A 23,944-nucleotide genomic window follows, 5' to 3' on the forward strand; every position below is an offset into this window, starting at 1 on the left:
GAGCGTAAACAAACGCACCTCTCTTAATTGCGGCTAATTTTGTTTTCATCGGGCGGCAATTCATCTCTTACCGTGAACAAGACCTTCCATGCGTGTTTCGCGTCACTTCAGGACATTCTTCAAAGTTAATTTCGCTCCGTGCTCGCTACTCTTAGTTGCTGGTGCTGCTTCCTCCTGACCGTCATATTTTTTGTTCGGCACTGAGGAGAGATTCGAGAGCGACTTTCAGTATGATTTTCAGTATTAGCAATTCGCCAGGTAACACGGATCCGCATTTGAAGAGCCGGCAAACGCGTTATGCCGTAATGCGCTCATTGTTCGTAATGGCATTGTTGGCTATCATTCTTTCGGTATGTTGCCATGCACCAGTTCCGCGTCGCGAGACTGGTATACGTTCTCTCGTTCGGAATTGGACACGCTAGAGTAAGCTTCCGAGTCGCTATTTTTGCGAGCGCAGAATTTTCACTGCTCCCGATCTCTTTGTTCGCGCGCGACAAAAGACGCAAAATTATAACAAGCTCTCGTCCTCGTCGACGACGTGCAAAGACAGTTTTCTCGCACGACCGACTTCTCATGAGGAAAGTTGCCCTTCGTTCGCATTTTTCGGTTCACTCGGACGTTTTTGATTTTAATATACAAAGGCGAACACGTGCGATTCGTAGCAAGGCTAATCGAACTCGTACGGAAAATCTACAAGGATGCAAAAAAAATTATTGCTGTATCATGGAGAAACTCCATGCTGCTGTATCATTAATGTTCTTCAATAGTATAGCAAGTAAATTTTCATATTCTCATAGTTTTTTCCTCAGGAGAAGCGACACGAGCTACCAAAATAGAAATTTATCTAGTCCGCCTGAGTCAAAAGCTAGTAGCTGACTAATACAGGCTAGATTAGCTGTATTAGAAAATGTAGAATCTCTTTCGTGACCTAACCGTTATCTAGCCGTTACATATCAATGTAATATAAATATATAAATATAATAGAGTAGATAGCGCTATATATTCTAAAATATATAATGTAGCTACTGTATACCAGCTACTACCATTTAAAAACTGCAAGTCAGAATTGTGTGGTACGTTATTCCATAAAAATCTTTAAAAAAGCAGAAGTGAGTGTTACATCACCGCTTGGCGACTAGTTGTAATTTTTCATCATGTAATTGTAATTTCTTCCGTCCCATCATCAGCTAACTTATTTCTAGTTATTATCTAATCGCTGGGAGAAGCGAGTATTACACTATTAGTTATCAACAATGTTAGATGCAAATTTAATTTTTACCAGGATAATTTCACATCGGAACGCGGCGACGCGAGGTCGAATTAAAAATTGCATACTCTTATATTCGCGAACGGTGCATGTGTCTGTGTTGTGTATGTCTGTGTGTATTTTCGCAAAACTGTCAAGTTTTAGACCGCAGTGCCGCAATGTTAATTTCCGTGATAAGCTGTCCTGTCATTCCGTGCGCGATAGGCCGCGCGAGGCGATCTTTTGTGACGTGCTCGTAAGTAAATGAACTACCTGCTGCCGACACTGACCCACATCGCGAGAATAGAAAAATGTCGAATCTCGTAAAAGCTTTATGCACCGGATACAATCGTTGGGTTTAGTCTTGCGCGCGCGCTGCGAGCGCGTCACACCTGGCCGAGTAATTATAATTGTTTTTCTCTCCTCCCTTTTTTCTTTCATCATTTCTTGTGCTTCCGCTGTGACGAGTGTGTAAAGCCCATTCTACAAGTCCGTGAGAGCACGGATGTAAATCTGTAAGACACTGTCTGTAAGAACCAGTTCCGGTATGGCAGGTCTCAATGCAAGGTCGTGTATAAGCGAAATACATTATTTTTATTTCGCTTACGATATTATTTTATGGTTGCAGGAACGAGCAACTTACAACCGCGCCTTACAAACTTGTAAAACTATATTTAAGTCGAAATTTTGGCCTTATGTTAAATCTGTAATTCGACAAAACACAGTGAGAACGCGACTCGGATTCCTCGGTCCTGTCTCTGAACGCTCTCCGAATAGTTCGTCGAAAGCGGCGGAAAATCCGTGGACGGTTTGTAGTTTCAATTTTTCCGGAAAAATCCCTTACGTACGCGCGACAGTCGTCGTGCCGCGGAATAACGATATACGTCCGGTGTCTACCGCGGCTTGCGAGCGATTTTTAATTCACACCGAACGTTAATTGGCCATCGCGCGCTTGATTTTATCGCACACTTATGTCGCTGACGTTTCAAATGCGCGCAGCGTGCATTATCTGCCCTTTTTGTCTAATGCCACCCGTAACGGTAGATTCCCCTTTTCACTTACTTTTTTTGTTCTACACACGATATCTCTCCGATTGCACACACGCACACACACACACCCATGTGGGTCCGTTCGATTTTCTCGCGACAGACTCGCATTACGTTCTAATTAATTGGTCTCGCGAATCTGTCCCGGCGGAAAACATCGCCCGAACACGTGAACGATGTTTTCCCGCGCGATATGGAAAATAACGCTACCATGTGCAGTTCGCCTGCCGCGTGAAACAATGCAATGTGCGAGCCGATGGATCATTATTAATGACGACGTGCTTTCGCAAACGAGCGAGAGAGAGAGAGAGATAGCTGGTTTTTTTTTTTGGTTTTTGCGCTCGGTTGTCAAGGTGCGAAAACTCTCACGTGAGCCGCTCGCGGATCGAGTGGATGCGCAACAACATATTTGTTACTGATCGGTTGTCGTCGTCGAGCTCGCGTGATATACGTGAAATAATTAGAAACGGGAGATAACGTCGCGGTGAGATCGTTGCGGGCGTTTATTCCGGCGGTGCAATTAGCGAAAAGCCAGAATTCAAATTATACATTATCGCCGCGGTAATCAAGCACACGTTGACTTATTAATTGATACGTGGCATTATGCGGCGGGATACAACCAAACAGGTGTATTAAATTTCATTAGCCGGCGGGGGAAGGAGGGGATATCGACGAGTGGGAATTTAATTCCGTGTAATTAGGCGGTCGCGCACGTATCGCGCCTCGCGAATCGTCGTCCGCCTCGTGAATAAAGATCTTAACATAGCGCTGAATGATCGATCACGCGCGACGACCGCGCTCGCAATTATTATCGCGATCGTTGTCGCGTATATGTGTGTGCGGCTAAAAAAGGAGACAAAGCGAGGTTACAAAAAATTAATTATTCTCGGAGGGGATGTGTCGATCGCGATCGGCGCGCAAGACACTCGTCGAATGAAGATCTCGGAAGAGATCTCGTGAAGAGTGGGGGATTTTTTTCCGAGGGACTCGTTACGCGCGCACGAGAGAGAGAGAGAGAGAGAGGAATGCGAGTTCGCGAGGAGAAAAGTCAGGCAGTCGTGGAGAATACTGAACTCGGTTTCGATCCGTTTCGTGCACGTGACACACTGAACTACGCAGTGTAGGTCAAGGTAGCGCGAGCTAGACGAGGCGGAGGCCTCGATGGTGTTTCGAGGGAGCGAGCGAGCGCCGTGACACGAAACATCGGCATAAATTTGTCGATAAAGGGCTATTCGCGGATAAGCCGCGAAGGGGGCGAGACGCTCGTCGTCGCGATATTCGCGAGCGGCCTCTCGAGCGGGCGGAAGTGCGACTTGTTTCGGGCGTGGGACACGCAGTAAACAATTTCGCGTTGCGAAATGGTCCGCCCAAATTTTCGACAAGGTGAATATGTTAATTTAACGTATTTGTGTAACGTATCGGTGTTTCTAATGTATATGTTAAGGTAACAGGAAAACTTAGCTGGACCGTTTGTGACGCAAAATCTTTTACCGTGCGTGACCCGAATTCAATCGAGAGGGGCCGAGATAATCGTCAGTTGATACGCGTCGGCTCGTCGGCAAAATCAGTGTTGTAACAGATATATTTGTTAAATACCTAGATATTGTTACATTTGATGTTATACAGCTGCAATAAACATGTCGATTGGGTAGATATGGATACTATGAGAATATATCTAGATATACTTCGTATATTTTTCGGGGGATATATTGAATGAAAAGAACAAAATAAAAAAAATATATATATTTCCCACCACATTTTGTAAATATAGGAAAGTAAAAAAATTGCGCTAACTATACACAGTTATATTCAGTTAGGGCCAGTTTCATAGATACCGGTTAACTTAATCCGCTGATTATTCCACTGGAATTGACCGATCGCATTCGTCATTAAGCATAATTGACCAGAAACAACCAATCACGGCCGATACTCAACCGGTCGATTAAGTTAATCGGAAGTTGTGAGAGTGGCCCTTAATGGAATGAGAAATGCAACTGGTTACAAATAAAGGTACATAGAAAAAGTCACTAGATACTGTAATCAAACATACATATAACTAGATACGTTACGACATTGCGCGAAATAGGCAAGCAGGTAATCTCGGGGAGGTCGCCGGCTACCTGGACAGCTAATTTCATCTGGACGCCCGCCAGAGGCACGTCCACGTGTAACCTCGAGTTTGTCGATCAGCTGCTCGAATTCGCGTGGTTACGGCACTTTGCCATTTTCCTCGCGCGGCTCACAAAGACTGCTGGCTCTTTTTTCCTCCGTTTCTTCCATTCTCTCTTTCTCTCTCTCGGTCCTTTTCTAGCGTACACGTGACACACTGAACCCGCGCGCGCGCGCGCGGGAAGAGTTCGTTGTGGGTCAGCGCGTGGGTCTACGCGATCGCACATGTATTTGTTTTCGCGTGTCACCATGGCGATGTAACGTAAGTCACAATCGATTGCCGACGTTCTACCTACCACCACCATCGGGATTGTATGTATCACGCGTGCGGCGATGCAGGACGCGCGTGTCGTGCACGTAATAATCACCTGCCTCCACGTGACACGCGCGCGCGCGCGTCTCGCACACCCGAAACGTACGGGGAAACTGCGAAAGCTCACGCGATTGGCACGCCGACCTTATACATCCGCGCCCGCCTAGATTTGTCTAATGAGATATTAACGAGCCGACGAGTATTCATGGAATTCGGAGTAGAGCGTAGCCTTCGCGGAGTCGGACGCGATAGATCGGAAGCGATTTATCGGGAGGCGGCGGCGGCGACGGCGGCTTTGTATTACGTTAAGGTAAACATACGTGACGCACAACGGACCGGATGGCCATTCTAGGTGAAATTGAATCATAGATCGTTTGATTTTGCTTTGACGCCGGAGTGTCGAGACGCTCTGCCAAATCCGCGCAGCTTCGACGTCCGAAAATCCGGATCGAGGGCGGTCCGTAAATTCGGCAGAACGAGACTGGGGATTCCGCAACGTCGGCGGACTGTAAATCCCAGGACCGGTGGATCGAAGATTTGCAATAAATCACGTAGTTTACGGATCCTTTCGTCGTCTCTCAACTCACCTCGTCAACTTATCGGAAAGAAGTGTTTCGCAACAGTTCTGTCCACGAGTGTACATAACTTGGGAAAATTTGCCAATAAAAGTAGCAAAGTTAGTAAAGATAGTAACATAGTAAGTTAGTACAGATTCCGTGAGACCTAGGAGAATTCGGGAAATTGCGATGACTAAGATCTTTATGTGAGGACTAAACCGGATTTTACAGCGCCGTTGAAAGCCACGGCTTTTGACAGCGAAACTCGCCGAGACAAACAGCTTTACCCTATCAAAGACTCTGCATGCGTATTTCCGAAAACGAGTCTTCCTGTCGGACGACAAATCTTCCGCTGCGTGTGTTTGCCGAGTGGCTCGCCAAAGAGCGAGTAATTCACAAGCTTTTAGCCCGGGATTAGCGTGTTGGGTTATCGCATTAGCGGACGGGAACGACAACGGGACGAATTAGCGGGACTACTTAGCCGACGTTAATTAGTTACTAAACGCCATTCAGACTCTCGCGTTTTCCACGCGAAAGAGAATTCCCATTGCTGCTTATGTCGCGCGTGTCCATTTGCTGCACGTTCGACGAACCCGGCTCACATCACGACATTTTCATGGAACGGAAAGATACGTGATGGAAAATAATCGAACTTTGGGAAGCAACGACGCAGCTGCGACTGCACATCGTTATTTAGACACCATAGTCTTATACGAAGGAAATATATTGCGTGTACATATATACATGATGAATTTATATAGAGGATCCGGTTAAAAATATAATAATAAAAATATATTCGATCGAACTATTCGTTTATTGCTGTCACATATAAACTTTGGCCTTGATGAGAATACATACTATTGCGGTGCGATACAAGTCTGTTAAATGTTATCAGTATGTAATCCAGCAAGAATGTTCCGCGTGCGCGTAAAATGACTTACGACCTCGTAAAGTACGTCTGAAGTGCGAACTAGTCTGACAAATTCGTTCCTCTTTATCTGTCTATTTTTATCTCTCCTAATTGTCAACTGAAATTTCTTTCGTGTGCTGATTGCGAATGCCTTGCGAAATAAGGGTAACCTGTCGAGAGATACAGCTCGTCTAAGTGTACATACAATGGACTTACGTGGTGTACATGCGACGCGTGCTTAGCTCGGTAGTGGGAGTGGGGAAGTATAAAGAGGGTAGACCCGCGCGTTCCTCCCTCGTCCAGTGGATGACGCGTCTCTTCGTCGTGTCGTCGTAGCGCGCGTCGCGACGTCGCGCTCGCGTACATCCGCATTCGGCGCACCTGTCACTCACACGCGACACTGTTTTTGCGAGCGTCTTCTATACACATCCTCGTCGTCGTCGTTGGCGTCTTGTTGCACCGGCACCGCTACTTCGCCAACCGCATCCACCAGTGCGCCCGTATCTCCGCTCGCTGTTTAAGCGTCACCCTTGCGGATGAACAACCCCGTTCGCCAGCGGCGACAAAGAAAGTCGGCGTAGCCAAGGTATTTCTTCTTCTTCTCCTTCTTTTCCTCCTTCTTCTCCGTGATCGAGCATCGCAGCACCGTAGACTCCGCTTTAGCGTGGAGGAAAAGTAGCGTGCACGGTGAATGGTCGAAGGAATGAAAACAGGGCGAAGGTTATCGGCGAAGAAAGGTGGAAGCCAAATTCGAGTTTCGTCTCGAAGTACAGACTACGCAGCACAAATATTCACCGGAATAAAAGAATCAGTTACCGCAGCTAAAAACTATCTCCCATAGGTAAAAATTTGCTGTCCACATAATACAATTGAAATTCAGTTTTCTAGCTAATTTCTTTTTGTCCTTGTACCTCCTGTAGCTTTTAGCTCCCACAGCTAAAAACTAGATCTGGCAGCTAAATATCAGTCGTATTAAATGGACAACGAATTCCTTTCTTTTTTTGGTGTACGGACATCATGATGGATAGCACAACTATGCACGGACGTCATGATAAATTAGTACAGTTATGCATGGACTTGCGAGAGAAATTGTAATATACATTGTACCTTTTTTTATTAACATGTTCGTTACCGTACTTAAATTGGACATCGCTCACTGTAGTTTACACTATATTTTTAATACACACAGTCAGATGATTAAAAGTTGCAACTCTTTTCCTTGATGAGTTTCGCAACGACCGTTGCGTCCAATAGGAAAATGTATCTTCTGAGAGAAAGAGAGAGACCGTACATATATTGTACATAAATAGATTATACATAATTGTACATATATCTGAACACATACGATTTATAGATATTAGTCACTAAGTGTTAAAGCATATACGCCGATTTATATACCAGAATCCGGCTTGAGACAAGTAGAAACGACGTAGTTACCGATTTATTCCCGTAAAAGGAGACAAAGGGAAATCCTAATGAGTATCGAAGTTGAATCGTTGAGTACTCTAACGACCGCGCTTCGCGAGCGATTCTTTGAACTTTTGTCCGATACTGCGGCTTTCCGAGAGATTTATCCTTGGGAATCCAGGAATGCAAGCAACCTCGCAACCTAGCTGTAATCGCAGAATGCGGAGTGTCATATAAGGATCCTGCGCGCTGCAACGTGAGTTCTCTAGAGAAACTCGGCTTCCGCGATTCAGACACGCCGAAGTCGAAGAGCCTGGCCTCTGTGGAATTCAAAATCTAAAAGTGACCGATATAAAAGGACGCACGACCCAGGAATACTGAAGCAAAGCATAAAGGAAAGTTGGAAGAATCCGCGAAAATTTGAATCAAAGGATTTTACGCTGCAAAGAACGCGAAATACGTAATGACGATATGAAAATCCGCGATCCGAACGGTGTAAAATCCAAGGAAATCGTAACGTGCCAAAATTCTCGAATCCGCCTGAGGCTCTATTTGGAGACGCGTAGTACGATTTTCGAGAGATTTAAGGACATGAGAAAGCCACGTCGGCTGTAATTCCGCGAGACGATGGATGGGAGTCGAAAATAGGGCGGGTTAACAATAAATAAATGCGTATATCTACGGGAACTTAAATCAAGTGGGCGCTTACATAAGCACGGCGATCTTAGATTTCTCAAAAGAACGCGGTCTAACAATAAGAATCGCGCTTGGCAATGCGATTGCATTGCCTAAGTGTGTTTGAGCTTCTATCATTAGCTTCTGTCATATCGATTAAGATCGTAAAAAAAGAAACAGCCAACATTATATGCTGGCTGCATTTCTCAAACATAATACCCACGATGCTGAAACTCTTTTATGATTTAATTTATAAATATTATGTATTTCATTTTTAAGTTAAAAACGCCTGCACAGATTCTATTTCATCAATTGACTAAAATCTTTGTGTATTTAACAGAAAAAAATTAATCTCAATACAAGAGAACTATATAGAATTTCTTTTAAATAGGATATAAGAGCAAATTTGATCTTCATATAAGATTGTGTATTCTCGCTTATATATGAGAATATGAGTCTAGAATTGATACTAATTTTTTTCTGTTACATATAATACAAGTAAAACATACGAGGTATGCAGGGTTGCAGCGAAGTGAATAAGAGTAAATATACACTCGCGAAGATCGCGAGTCTGAATAGGAGTTGACACATTCATTAATCGCGATAGGAGAAATTTTTTTTCCAAACGTATTATTGGCACTCACACACATACTATTCTCATAGATCACGCGTTCTTGGCAAGGATATGCGAGTTGCCACTCGTCATGCAGCTTAATTAGTACACCACGATATATAGGCTTGTACTTGCTTGTATTTCTTTTATACATAATTGATAACACGTTTTACATTGGGATGAGTAAACTGAGTCGTATCATTCATCGCGTCTGCGATCAGCGGCAGATCGCATCGGAATGAATCCCGAAGCGACTGTCGGTGAGAAACTTGAAAGTCGCATAAAGCCGTCAATACGTCTCGCGATTATTAAACCGAATGTAAATTTTCAACTGTGACTTTTAAGAGCGTGTCATTGGCGTTTGATCTTCAAGACTGCATCTCCACCACGTGGATTATACGCGCGTGTTAATTAGTAACCGCAACGCATCTTAAAGCAATCCATTGCCCGCACAAAGATAGAAGATAGATAAAAGATAAATTTTGTGTCACGTTAACATGGGAAAACGTATATGTCGACAAGGTGAATGTGTTGATTTAACATTATACTTATGTATTTTTTAACATATTTTTCATGTTAAAATAACACAAAATTTCACTGGACCGTTTTTAACGCAAATTTCTTTCATTGTGTAGACGCTCGTAGCAGCTGTCTCTCATTTTCAAATTTTTGAGGAAACGATTATTCATCTTCGACGAAATTATTTATATAAATGATACCACTTACGGTTCAATAGTATCTTTCTGTGCCGGTTTATTATTTTTACGCGAATGAAAGGAGGAAATGGCATCCTTGGCAATGAGAGTCGGATTCGCAGAGAACGTCCTTGATGATGATACGCCGGAAATACTTGGCACTGCGATTGTTCGCTCGACCCTGAGAGGCAACAAATAGTGCATTCCGGAAACTTGGCACGTTACTGGACCGTTGCACCCGCAACAGATATTTATTTGATGCCGAGAAAGAGAGAGAGAGAGAGAGGCGACAGAGAGGACAGATTTTTCGATGGGGCGCTGTCTGCGAGGGACTACCAGCTGTTTATTTACAAACATTCTCAATTTTCGCGAAATGTATATCGACGAGATCTCGAAATTTGGATCCCGACCAAAGTGTCGTCAACACATTGCGAGGACGATTTGGCGTATATATAAATAATTTGCGGAAGATGCTTAGTCATCGTGCAACGAAATAATTTCCAAATTTTATTTTTTTTTTCATTGCATCAAGACTCGTTTAATACAATGATGTTCATGAGAATTATAAACCCTATTTGCATGTTATTTTGCTACACGGAAAAATAATCACCATCAATTCTAGACTCTTATTATTATATATAAGTAAATATATATATATATATATAAAATAGAGTATAATATGCAATACTTATAAATATCTCTTGCTTATACATGAGAATATGAGTCTCGAATTTTGATATTGATTTTTTTCCGTACAAAGATCTTTTACGAAGTAAAAGGGGGTAACAGGGGGAGTATCTGAAATTTCTAAAACGCACTAGCAGCCTCCTTCCCGGCCGGCGATAATTGACGCTCTTGATTGACTTTTGTGGCTTCTTTTCAATTTGGTCCACCGGCTGCGAAGCTCAGCGTGTGAGGCTGCTCATCTGAGAACGTACCTACGAAACCTGCCGGACAACTAGCGTCGGGAATTCCGAGAATCTTTGGAACAAAGTATACGAAACTGTCTTTGGCGTGGTAAATTTGTACAACGTATACACGAAGAAAATATTGTAATAAAAATTACTACAGAAGTTTGAAATGCTGGATTATACCGGAGATATTATCGTATTATATGAATTATTGTATGCACATGGTATACATCATTAAAGATTGCAACACAAATAGTAATTTCAATGATAATTCCGGTCGATAGTAATTTTGATTACAACATTTTCTCCGTGTACTTTATAATGGGGAAGGTTCATTAACGTTTGAATAAATCGAGACGATGACGAGGGGAAGGCCATGCAAAGCGGGACGTCGCCTCGAAGTAGCACGTACGCGTGCATTTTCTACGATCTGTCGCCGGATATTATAAATATTCCGTGTTCCATTACGCGTTTCGAACGATCGAAATGTCGATTGTAACCGTGTCGCGGCTGGCCGCTATTTTCACGGTGGATATAAGATCCGCATGTGCATTTACGCGCATATTTTTTTGCGAAGGTGTCCGTGCGTGCGCGCGTGCGAATAAATATGAATCAAAACTTGTAGCACGCATATGCGTGAATTATTTCGCGGAAAATGTGCGTTTCATATGCGGGCGTCTCGAGTTCACGTTCGCTTGATGTAATTACGCGTACAGGAGTTCCAAGAATGTATTCAACAACGAGGCTCTTTTCCGAAAACTAATTTTTCGACGTTGTGCATAATTTTATTAAAGACAGTGGAGATCAATTCACGTTGCTCATTCATCGATTGAAGTTGACCAATTTTTACTCTTCTTCAACATTTCCAATATTTTCAATCCAGAACTCTTTTTTATACGTATAATCCGCAATATTTTAATTCCTAACATACATATACTAATTATTGTTCGTATTATTATTATTTTTATTATATTGGAGGACTTCTTATTAAATTAAATTCTTGCTTATATAGGACGATTTATTATTTTTTTTATTATATTGGACGACTTTTCGTAAATTACTGAAACTGGGATAATTAACAATTTTCAAAACTCGGATAAATTATTCGCCAAGGAGAAATGGAATGTGAGTCGCACGAACTCATATCGTTCGTTCAAGATTCGTGATTATGCCAATATCTTCCCCGACCATGTATTATATAAAATCTATACACTGTAGACGTATGTATGTATGTGCTCAGTCGTACAGCGAGTCCAAGTTGCATAGTCATTAACAATTCACGCAACGTTTCGCATTGATTTATCGTACCTTCATTACTTATGTATTTGATCACAAGTCGATATCGATGCCATATCACTTACTTCGGTGTACGACAGATTAGTACAAGGTTCCGCACCGCACCACTTCTCTAATCCCCTGAACGACGGATCGGGAAGGTGTTGGAACACAGCCTCGTCCCCCTCGCCCCGGTACAAGAGACATCGATCTCCTTATCAGTCGTGTCGACGTTGCGCGAAGCGCAACTCGCAAAAGCGCGATATATTTGATTTCCGCAAGCAGATATATTCGAACGAGGTTAAGTCCTTAAATGAAGGATCTATATAAGGATCATTGATGGGTGGCGAGTGTAGGTCAGTAGAACGCTCGAGCCACCTTCGTTCGTACTTTATCGCGCGACCTCGCAATTTGTTGTAACGTTGCGCGCTGAAAGAAGCAAAAATGCGCGAGACGCTCTGCGACGATCGGCGACGTAGCGATCGGTTTTTGAGAAATGTTATTGATAATGCATTCGTCAACGCGCATGGACGTGCACGTGGTGCCTCGTTGCCGCAATTTTAGACAGTTGGTTCGTGACAATATTGTTAGAAAGGTAATTGTTCATACAACACGAAGAAGCTCGACAAATCTAAATTTATAAACATGATTTACGATGTACAGTTTTGAAGTTAAAACAAGAGAATATCAACCAAACTTACATGTTTAAAAATTCATAAAGAAATAATCGTTTACCGCGCTTCAACGTATAATATTTTTGGCTCGGACTGTCCGTGTTAGATATATGTTTGTGAATAGATTATATGTATCAATGTACAGTCGCTCACAGGATGGTTGCAACAATTGTTTTCTTACATACTTTAGAACATACAAAAAATACGCGAACCTATGACAAAGCGAACCTATGATATGATTCAAGAACGTGCGCAATAGATAGTCAGACAGCTGTCAAAATTAGATATGTACTTGTAAAAATTACATGTGCCTTTAATTGTTTTCTAACTTTACAGATGCGTAGATAGTAGATTTCCATCAATTCGCAGCCAAAGTTTAAAAGAACTCCTAAGAAAATGGTTTGCTTCCTAAAGCGTGATCGGAAGAAAAGCGAATGAAGAGTCGGCTAAGTTAATCTTGACTTGTGAGTAAACAGAAAAATACAATACATTTCCAAAAACAAAGGAGTCAGTGTTATGTGTTTTTAAAAAGTTTTGTCGTTTCTGAAAAGTGAAAATTACAGCTTCCGAACGACTTTGTAATGTTTAATAATCTTCGTCGTTAAAAACTTATTTCACTGTCTCGGTTATCTATTTTGACTTCGATAGAAATGCTTCGGGAAGAATTTAAAAATTATATTACTCATTATTGTCGCATTTTCAGCGTGGCAAATATCAAGGGAATTACTCATAGCTTAAAAGATGTTAAAAATTAAAAGCGGCACGCTAATCTCTCAAACACGTATAAAAAATGCCAAGTTTAGTTACAAACATCTCAGTTCTCGAATGGCCAGTCTTTTTCTAATTTCACGAGCTATGAGTTAGATAATATTTCCATGTATGCGTAATGTATGTGCAAATGTCATTGAATTCTTATCAAAATCATGTGACTTTGTCATAACCTCTTTTAAAATGGAATCACTTTTGATCTATGCTCTGAATTGTGATATATTGTATTATACATACTGTCAGATATTCGGTGTCACTCTTAAATGTAATGTTGATTAATATGTATTTTTTCATTATTTTAACTTATTTAGGTGATACATATTTAAAGAGCTGCACGAAGCTTTGATATTCGCGGAATTCACGTATTATTAAGAACGGATATTAAATAAAAACACAGATATTAAATAAGATCTGAGTTAACCAATTTTCCGCATGAAACACCGAGACGCAAATATTCGCGCCTAAGGTCTTATCGGTATGGCGTACTTCTCATTGTGATAAAGCTACGAGAGATGTTCGATTTCTACTCGACTCTGCTGATTTGCATTACGGCTTATCAATGGTACGTATTACGTGTGTGTTTAGCACCTTTAACCGATCGACGCCATTAAATTCTTGACTTTTATCGGCGGATGTCGATTATCAGGCTAGATTTGAATCTGGAACACTTACAAGGAACGTAGCTTAAAATGGTACTATCCGGCCGATTTGATTTCCACCACCGAAATTATCGAGGGATTATCTACATAGACACAGCATTGCGCGCGCGATCATCGAGATCGCCTCTTTCCTCGAATGCTGAAAAATAAAAATAAAAAGATCGTTGAAAAGCGAGGCCTCCTCGTCGCCGACACGCAAGGCTTATCCGCGGCTAAGTGGGCGTTTATCGACGTATAGCATGCCGCTTGTGAAATTATCCGGACTTCGCCACGTGGAACTCGATGACTGTTCGCGACGAGTAACCGATATCGAAGTAGTTCGGCGTCGGGTGTGTCGAATTACTACTCGTTTATCCTTCTGAGCTCTCCTTATAATCGCGTCCCATTGACGCGAAATCTCTTTCTTCGGCGCGACGGTGACGGAGAAGCGATTCGAGCGACTGAATCGCGGCTGAATCAAGGTTCGATCGGCATAATGATGACGAATAATATGTGTAAAGGAAATCGATCGCTGCTGCACGGTAGCGAACTGTATTTTTATCGACCAAAAGGATGGCTTCGACGCTTGAACGCATGGTCGCTTTTCCCGAAGAATGATGCACTCCGCCACTTCGATCGATTCGTGCTAATTTTTAACCTGTGACATGTGGCAAATTTTGCCGCATACTAGGTCGCCTTTTATATCTACCAGGTCACTTTTTATGTTTAGATCTTTGTCGAGTTCAGAAATGCCTCTTTTGGCAAGAGGTCATTCTCAGTATCTAAAGATCGAGTTTTTTTTCAACTCGGGGGACGTCATCGCGCAATCTGTCTTATTCATTTCAACGTCCTCTGCAAACTTTAATTTATACGTTAAATATTTTTTTACACAATATATTAACGTTGTTATATTGTATTTATCCAACATTAGTTGGATAAATTAATTTGCATTTCTAACTAAATTCAGTTACATGTTACCAAAACTAATTTAATCAAAACCAAAACTAATTTAATCAATAATTAATATTAAATTATCTTCTTAACGTTAGAAGTTATTATGCAAAGCCATGCACATATATATAATCTTTTGCATAATAACTTGTGCATAATAACTTTTTAATTGCGGACCTAATTTATGCTAAATAAAGAAAAAATAACCTGTTATAAACCGGTACCGACTGTTTTGTGTTCAAAATTCCATACAAGAAAAGAACTTCCCTTCAAAAAGATGAAAAAAATCCTGCTGGCATTATTTTCGATTTTTTGTTATTTTATATTGTCACCAGATTTTAATATTAATGAATTATTTTAACTTATGTAAAAAAATTCATCAATTTAAAGTTAATACATTAAAAATTATCTGATTTACGTTAAAAGTTAACTCATTTAAAATTAACTAAGTTAATTTTATGGTGATTTTAACATTAATTAAATCAAAAGTTATCTTTTCAACTTAACTTTTAATTGAATTAGCTAGTTATTATTCAAGTCTGGTTAACACAATCGTAACGTCGTTAACACGACCATTAAACGTCGTTAACATGATTTGTCAACGTATTAACGTCCGCACCAAGTGCTCCCAAGTGCGATACGATCCGCAGTAAGTTAATATGTCTCCGAGACACAACACTGAGTGAGTATCGCGGCAAATTGATTAAGAACTGAACTCCGGCAACTATTTCCTGTCGATCTTTGAACCCGCGGCGGATGTACAATCCGTTCCGTCCTGTTGTTCATGAAATCGATTTTTCCGGGTGCCGTCATCAGAGCGACACGCGTCTCGGATGAAATAGGATCTCGAAGACTTTATCTGCGAAATACGACGAGTGAGACATCGTAAGAGGTCAATGAGACATCGTAATTTCGCAAACGAACGACTAGAAACTAGTTCTCGAGATGCGTAACTTTGCACGAACGAGTTCATATATATAGTACTTACGCGCAGAATTATCAGAAAACACATTCAGATTAATGCAGCAAAATTAGAAAGATTAAGTATATATTAAATACGTCGCGATAGAGCTTCTCTCACGTTGACGAGCCGATTAATTCGGTGTCGCATGATCGGTATGCATTTGCCTAATAACAAAACAATAAACGGCACTTTCCGTGTGCGAAAACGTGTGATTTCTTCCGTGAATGACGAATGAGCACGAGTACGTCAACAACAGGAATTCACAGTGATTAACATAATCGCATTGACGTAATGAACGCTTTAACAATTGACGGATAGCGATGTTGCATCTCCTCCGTGATGACGTTCGCCAGTCACCCGCTCAGACAGCCCGATAACCCGTAGTGATCTCGTAATGCTATCAGTTACAAAATGTAACTTTAATTTTCGAATAAAGGAAGAAATCAATACGGTGAAGTGTGTTAATAAATCAGAGACAATTTCGCGACAGCTCAGTTTTAAAGAAAAAAAAAACAATTCTCATCGAACAAAGAAGCGTGCTCAGCGAGAGAAGTCGCTAATTACGATACAATCAACTTTTTCTCATTAGAAGCTACATCGTGATCGAACTACATTATCGAGCAGATAGCTGCTTGTGATACCAGGTTTACTTTTACAAAGCACGATAGATAACGTCGTTCGTTTCACACACATGATCTCTCGGACTACTTCGTGAGGAGGAGCGAATCGGGCTCGATTTCTGCTTCATTTTTAAACGAATAGCGAAAGGTGCACTTTGCTCTGTGATAGAAAGAACAAGTGGCTCTCAGGAACCTTTTGCATATAATAAGAATAACCCGTCCTTGTTCCGATTGCCTGTGACGAACGTAAATATCGTGTGGTAAGTTCCATTCCTCGAGAATGCGAGACAACTAGAAAGAGAGAGAAGGACAGAGGAAGAGAGAGGTGACTACTTATCGTGCTCAAGGCCAGAAACGTCGTAAGCAACGATAAGTGTACAGATAGAGAAAGCCCGACATTTTTCCCACAAGATGGCAAGTAAAAAATACGCGAGAGAGAGAGAGAGACAGAGATAGTGGGGACCGGTTGCATATTGGTGATATTATCAATGGGCTAATGGAAGATTTTGAGAGGAAAAATGCCGAGTGGTAATTGAGGAGCGTGACGACATTTCGTCATCTCCAGGATTTCGTAAAACGATCGCGTTCTTGTCAGTTATTTTTTCCCACTTTCACGCGTCATCATAGATATAGCTAATACCCCCCTTCCCCCTTCTCCACCTAAATTTTGGCAAGGAAAAATAATTAAATTATGAAAATCATAAAAATAAAGAAATGTAATTGATATACTTCACAATCTTCCGCCAAAAGTTATAGTATATGTTCTATAACTAAAAACTAATGACGAAATATTAGCAATACTTTGTGAAAATGAATGTAACGAAATTTTCTCAAATTTCACCACCAGACGTTCTTTGCTCCAATCATATACGATCGAGCATCGCTGGAAGACCTCTTAATATATTGCAAAGAGTGAAGAACTACTTGCGGTCAGCAATGTCAGAAAATCGTCTTAGTAAGCTACGTGTGCTAAGTGTACACGGAAAAATGATGCTGGCTAGAAGCTGGAAGAATAGATAAGTTTACCGAAAAGGACCGGCTTTAATATAAATGCGCTAATTAATTTTGCGCGAAGATAAATTTTCAACCTCCTCCTTCCCCTAACTGAAATCGTGGCTACACCTATGCGCATCATCGTCGTCACACGAGGAACTTCCTCGCGTGGATTTTTCTTACACTCATTTCAAGGTGTCAGGTCCGGTTCCTGCAGAATTTTCTTAGTGCCGACTAGTGCACCGTTCGTGCATATGCGCATGCATAAGTAATGGATCTCCTCTTCGGAGATTGTGGTCGGAAGAGAGAAGCATTACCTCTCCTCTCGCTCTTGCACACCGAAAATGACTAACGCTGGACTTTGAGCGGTGCCGCAGTATATATTGTTCCTTCTTTGACCACGTTTCTTATAGAGAACTAATTACCATCGACAAGACTATCGAGCGCTGCCGAACATTTCACGACTCGCACGAGCGGACGTGATATTACACTGAGAGAAACGAAATTCCACGTTTATCATTGCGAATCGAGATTGACGTTGAAAGCTGTTGCATTAATACTAAGACGCATGATTACACAATTTTATATACACACACATAATTATATCGTGCTTACACAGAGAAGAATATCATTGTACTGCTAAGAAAAGCGATTAGTCAGTTGATTTTCCTTTTTTTAAGTAATTAGTTATCTTTAACAAAGAATATTTTTTCTTGATAACAGTCTTAAAATATACTCGCTTTTCTTGATAACAGTCTTAAAATATACTCGCTTTTCTTGATAATAGTCTTAAAATATAATTATGCGTTCAAAAGAATATATTCTCTTTTCATATCACATCATAACGGGGAAAAATTAAATTCGGTTAATTTGAATAAGTAAATCAAACTTAGTGTTTTAAAGATGTATCGCTCATGACTCGAAATAACGAAAAAATCACGAAAAAATTACAAATTGGTCTACATTGCATTTAAAAGTGACACCAAAAGTTCGACTAAAAATTCGGAGCTGAAGTAATTATTATATTTGTAATTATTATATTTATAGCATAAGTAATTATTATATTTGCAGATATATGAACTTATGAAATATTTGAACCAAGTAACATTTACTTAAATGCAGTATGTGTTTTTTTCTGCGCGCCGGAATGACATGTGCGTGGAATTTGCAAAAATTATATCTCTGCAAAACACAGTGTTCAAACAAGCAACGAGCCTCGACGTGAGAACGCACCTTGCGCATTGCAAACCTTGAAATTAATAATTGCCTGCTGCATTTCTATTAAGCTGCTCGCGCGCTAACGACGCAGTACGGATGTTCCCGTTGAAAATTCACTTTGACCTGGTCACGTACGGGGGTCCTATTAAATCGACCTTTCCGTACCGGTCGCGTAAGCCGAATTTTGGAAATTTATCCACCGGCTCTCTCGTGCTTGTGGTCGCACGCGCGACATAATATCGATCCACACACGTCGTCTGCTCGGCACGGCGTGCAGATATCTCGATACTATTTTCGAATATGTGTTAATCGTGCGTAATAGAATCGTCAGTGAGCTGATTAAACGAGTCACGATCACGTGAACGTAAAATGCATACTTGGTCGGTCGAGCTTGTTCAAATATCGGTCGATCGTAAATTAATTTGTAGATACGCTCGATTGGCGAGATACTCATTGCAAGTAAATCAATCTTTGTATCAATTAATCGCGCCGCAGTCGTGTTGTAGGATTTACGATATCTTTAGGATTTACGATCTTATAATCAATCGATCGTATATAGTTTCCTACGTGAGATACTCGGAAAGAGCGGAGCCTTTTCGCCCACAATTTTTCACGTGTTGTTCTAGCTTTTATAATCCGCACGTTTCCCCGCCTGTGTTCACTCCGAATACGATCCTCACGTGAGAAAGAAAATGGGAAATTTCAAACCCGACAGCCTCGTATTTACACGTTAAATATCCCCGTGTAAAATATCCGAGTGCATTGGTTGGCTTTTCGGAAGTCATTGACCACATTTCCGCTCCTGACGCGGTTCTCACAGCGATTAACCGCTTGGCCAATCGCTCTTTTGAACACTCCTCCCCCTTCCTATCCTCCCCCACCTCTCCCGCTACTCATGTTAACATTTTTTATACGTCAATAAACGAGCATTAACCACACATGACACATTTTATTTCTCGTCTTTCATCTCCGCCTGCGGTTCTACCAATTGGCGTTCCAGCCGCAAAATGTCTCGACAATTTTTAACTCGTCTCTCTCTCTCTCTCTCTATCTCTCTTTCCTTTTTTTTTCTCTTACATCGCGCTTTATTTAATTATTTACTTATTTATTTTAAACTTCAACCTCGATTCGACTTTGGATCGGATTGTTTTCACTGGCTGCGCATTTTCCAATTTTTATTCGCCGTTCCATCGGAAACAGATACTTACTAATATTCGGTTGGAATGAACATCGCGCTGATGTGCGACACTTCGTCATATTTTTCGACTCGTGCATCCCAGTGGAGAACACGCATGGCTTGTTTTCATCTATCGCTCGACCCGATGTTTTTATTAGCTTCTATCTCTACCTCGCAATCTCGACCGGGAAAACGGTTCAAAAATAATTATTTATACCGACTCAACAATATACGTCGAAAATGCGGATATCCCTGAACGACGAGATATATCAGAGAGAGAGAGAGAGAGAAAGAGAACCGCGCTTCCGAAATACTAATATCTGCGATGACGGTGACGATAAAAATTCATAATAACACAGTGGTCTCTCGAGCACCGATTCGCGGTAATTAAGCAGGATTCGCTCGTGCTTCTGCACTCCCAGTCGGTCCCCGAAATGAGAAGAAATCAAATCAACGCTAACGCAGAACGGACGAGCCCTCCTCGTCGTCGTCGTGCTCAGCGCCGTCTCTCTTTCCCGGGATCAGTTAACCCCGCGTTAATCCCGAAACACCACTCTCGCCCGATGAGGGATACGGGGGTGGTTGAACGTGTCAAGAAAGCAACCGGCGTCGGCGCGACTACGCGGCGAATTAAAAACAATGCGTCGAGATGAAGGAAAAAGAAGCAAGACTGAGATCTCTCTCTCTCTCTCTCTCTCTATTTTTCTCTCCACGGACCACACAGCCTCTCTCTCCCTTTTCCGGAGAGACAGAATGACAGAAATGAAATCAAGAACGCTCGTAGAAAATAAAGAGAGAGAGAAAGAGAGAGAGAGAGAGAGAGAGAGAACAGACGAGCCCCCGCGGGAGTCTGTTGGCCCGCTCACGCTCCGTTTTCTACATTTAAATCGACCGGCCTCGTGTTAAATCTCGGCCGTCGCGTATACGTATTCGGCACGTGGCGCAATCGGCACGTCGCCGGTCAGGTGGACTGCCAGCAGGTGGGGTCGCCGAGTGGTTTGTTTACCGCGGTATCGTCGCGAACAGAGCGTCGTGAGCGAGGAAAAGGGAGGGGTGGAGAGCAGTGGAGAAAAGAGAGACGAGACGAGACGTGAGCGCTGGTCTCTCTCTGTCAGGCCTCCTGAGGCGCCGATTGGGGAGGGGCGCCCATATAAATGGTACCACTCTCTCTCCACGTCGTCCAGTCTTCAGGGTGCGTTGCTCCCTCGAGCTCTCTTTCTCGCCGCTCGGCGTCGTTACGCCTTTCCTGCTTTCCGCGGCTCCTCTACGTCCCGAGAGACGCGCGAACGACTGACCGACCCGTGGGATCGTTCTTCTCGCGACGCACGAAACCCCGTCACGATGAGCACCAACATCCTCGTCAGGATCTGCGGGCCCAGGCTCCTGCGTGCCGCCTTGGCCGAGCAGAACTCGTGGATCACCGTCGGCAGGTGTCTCAGGTTGGTAGAGACCGAGAAGGTCGAGAAGATCGATCAGATCTTAAATGGACACTCGATTCTTCAGTACTGACGTTTCGTCACGCTCCTCTCTCATACCTACGCGTCCCCGGGACGCGCGTCGTCCGTAAGCAGCGCGAGAAGAAATCGCGCGGAGATCTGTCCGATTGACTCATCGAGCAGTTTAAAGCGCAAGTAAATCACGATTAACGGATTAAGAAGCGTTGACTGAAGAAAGAAGGTGTGCCATTCGAAGGCTCGAAAGTGCCTTCCTTCGAATATTCGCGATCTTGTCGTCATATGAAAAAACGCATGTACAGTTAACGTTGTAGAAGGTTAAAACGAAGCTCTCTTGAGCTGTATATTTTTGGCCGGTGCCCGTGTTTTGTAATCGCTAACGACATTATCGTTGTCGTTACGTTACGTTGTCGTTACGTTAACTTTTCTACCGTGTACTATGCCCGCTCAACGACAAAATAACTATGACGATATCGCCGTTAAAAGTTCACAGAACAGGCCCACAGATGTTCGATAACATTGTCTCGCGTGAGAACAATGGCGTTAAATAATGAGGTTCCGACAGGCCGTTTGATCGAACTGGTCGGGTGGTCTGTTAATGAATTATGAGACGCCCTGTATTTTAAAGAGACACCTGTAACTCGCGGATACTAACGGATAATTTCCGTTGGCTACTTGCCTGGGTGATTTTTATCACGGGCGTTAGAAGCAATTCATCGTGTCCGGTTCTATGCGACAAAACGAGACAGAATCGAGAGCGGTAACGCCAACTTATAATTTACGTATTCCTCTCGCGTGATTCGATGATTTCTTGAGATCTCCCAGCTGAAATCTGGGGAACACTTCTCTGGATTCTATGTGTGTGTGTGTATGTATTTTGCGAAATCCATTATCTGCGATCTGGAATTTTTCCCGTAGATAACGGAATGTATTGATTTAAGCGTGTATCTCGGCCGAAAGCTTGGTTATTACTGTTCGAGTTGTCGCTTCTGTTTTATTCTTTCCTTGTTTAAATATGCACGGAATTATCGTTCGTGTAAATCACCGTTACTCGCATCAAAGAGGAAACGCTGAAAACAACGGTAAATCAGAATTATTTGAAGATGATAAAGTACGGGTCGCGAGTGCAGATTTCCGGACTTAAAACGACACACATACACACACAACGCACACACATTACGCGCGAATAAGCGCAATCGTAAAGGTATAAATTTACTTGGAACGAAAACATTGCAAGGTACAGAAAGAGAGAGAGAGAGAGAGAGAGAGAGAGAGGGAGAGAGAGAAAGAGAGTGGTAGAGGTCGGCAAAACATTGTATTTAACCGCGGCGATATCGATATTGCCGTTGCACCGCATTACTCATGCGCACGATTACACATTGCGCTATTAAGAGACAGGAATTATGGTAATCGGCGGTTCACGTTGGTGAGATTAATGATTACGCGGTTAATGGAATGTGGTCCAAGTTACGGTCGTCAGCCGGAGCTCTCCCTCTCTCTCTCGCGCGCGCGCGCGATCCGTTACAAAGCGAGTTGTTGTTGATGAAGACCACTCGTGGCATGAAAAGACGCGACGTCCGTTATACGACACGTACACAAAAGGGCTCGCGCGTGAATGATTTATTTCGCTCCAACGGGATATATTAATCCGGGCGAAATTAAAATACGAATTGTTGTGCTCCGCAAAGTGTAAAGCAATACGCGCGAGGCGGAACTAGCAACGGGCAGCGACGAGAATAACGAGTCGGTTTTCTCTGAAAATGGGGAAATAATTATAACATGCTGTTGTTACCCGAAAGTAAAGGATATTTGCAGCGATTTTATGTGAAGTAAATTTTTTTTTCGTACACATATCTGCATACAGTAATAATAATAATATATAATACTATATATAGCAAATAATATATTACATAATAATATAATAATACATCATATATTATATAAATAAGTTAATTAATATAATTGTGACATACGCATGCGTTTATTTATGAGACGAGCATCGACGCGTCGAATTTCTACACTTTCTCATGTGAGGGAGGTGTGAAAGAAAAAAAACCTACCTTTCCAGCGAATCACTCCGCGCGCGCGTGTACGACAGAATCTAAATATAATTGATTTGAAGTATGTGCGGAGCTTTGAAGAAGTCGCGCAGCCGAGTATGCGCGCGCGCGCCCGCGTGTCCAAATTATTTATAATCTTGTCTGCAATATTGCGCTTATCATGATGTCGCGATAACACGTTGTTACTTTCCGTCGCGACAATTCAGCATTAATTAATCGATAACTTAGCGTCTCCCAACGTTCGGAACGTTCGTTGACGACGACGGGCGCTATGCGTCGGAATGCATGATTCAGCTGTCCATTGGAAGAGGAATCGCGCACTTCGATCGGCATTACGCGCGAATCCGGAATAATCCTCGCGCTGATATTTAAATGTCGAGTCGAGACGAATGGAGTCATGTGCTCGCCGACTGCGCGACCGCATTGAATTTCAAATAAATTAGCCGCGCGCGGAACTGTGAGCGCGCGGCGCGCGCTCTTTCTCATTTTCTTCTTGCGCAACGACTGATCGTGGCATAAGGGCCACTCGAGTATTTTCTCATCTCCTCACTTCCTCTCTCTCTTCCTCTCTTGTTAAAAATATCCCCCTCGACATACAAAATATTGATAA

General features: G+C 42.3%; 1 protein-coding gene across 2 annotated transcripts in view; it reads left to right on the plus strand.

The window, feature by feature from the left end:
* LOC106747815 (glutamine synthetase 2 cytoplasmic) overlaps positions 1–23,944 on the plus strand; it is a 40,800-nt gene that overhangs the window by 3,178 nt on the left and 13,678 nt on the right. Inside the window, exon 1 of one of the 2 annotated variants that reach the window (XM_014625734.1) lies at positions 20,988–21,259. The exons of the other annotated variant lie outside the window; for it this stretch is intronic. Within the exon in view, the coding sequence (XP_014481220.1) occupies positions 21,162–21,259 (98 nt within the window). The 5' untranslated portion in view covers positions 20,988–21,161. Of the gene's footprint in view, positions 1–20,987; positions 21,260–23,944 lie in introns of those variants that run through there. 2 annotated transcript variants of the gene reach the window in all.

Source organism: Dinoponera quadriceps, unplaced genomic scaffold, assembly GCF_001313825.1.
Source record: "Dinoponera quadriceps isolate SergipeBrazil2010 unplaced genomic scaffold, ASM131382v1 scaffold2358, whole genome shotgun sequence".
In the NCBI taxonomy this organism is placed as follows: domain Eukaryota; kingdom Metazoa; phylum Arthropoda; class Insecta; order Hymenoptera; family Formicidae; genus Dinoponera; species Dinoponera quadriceps.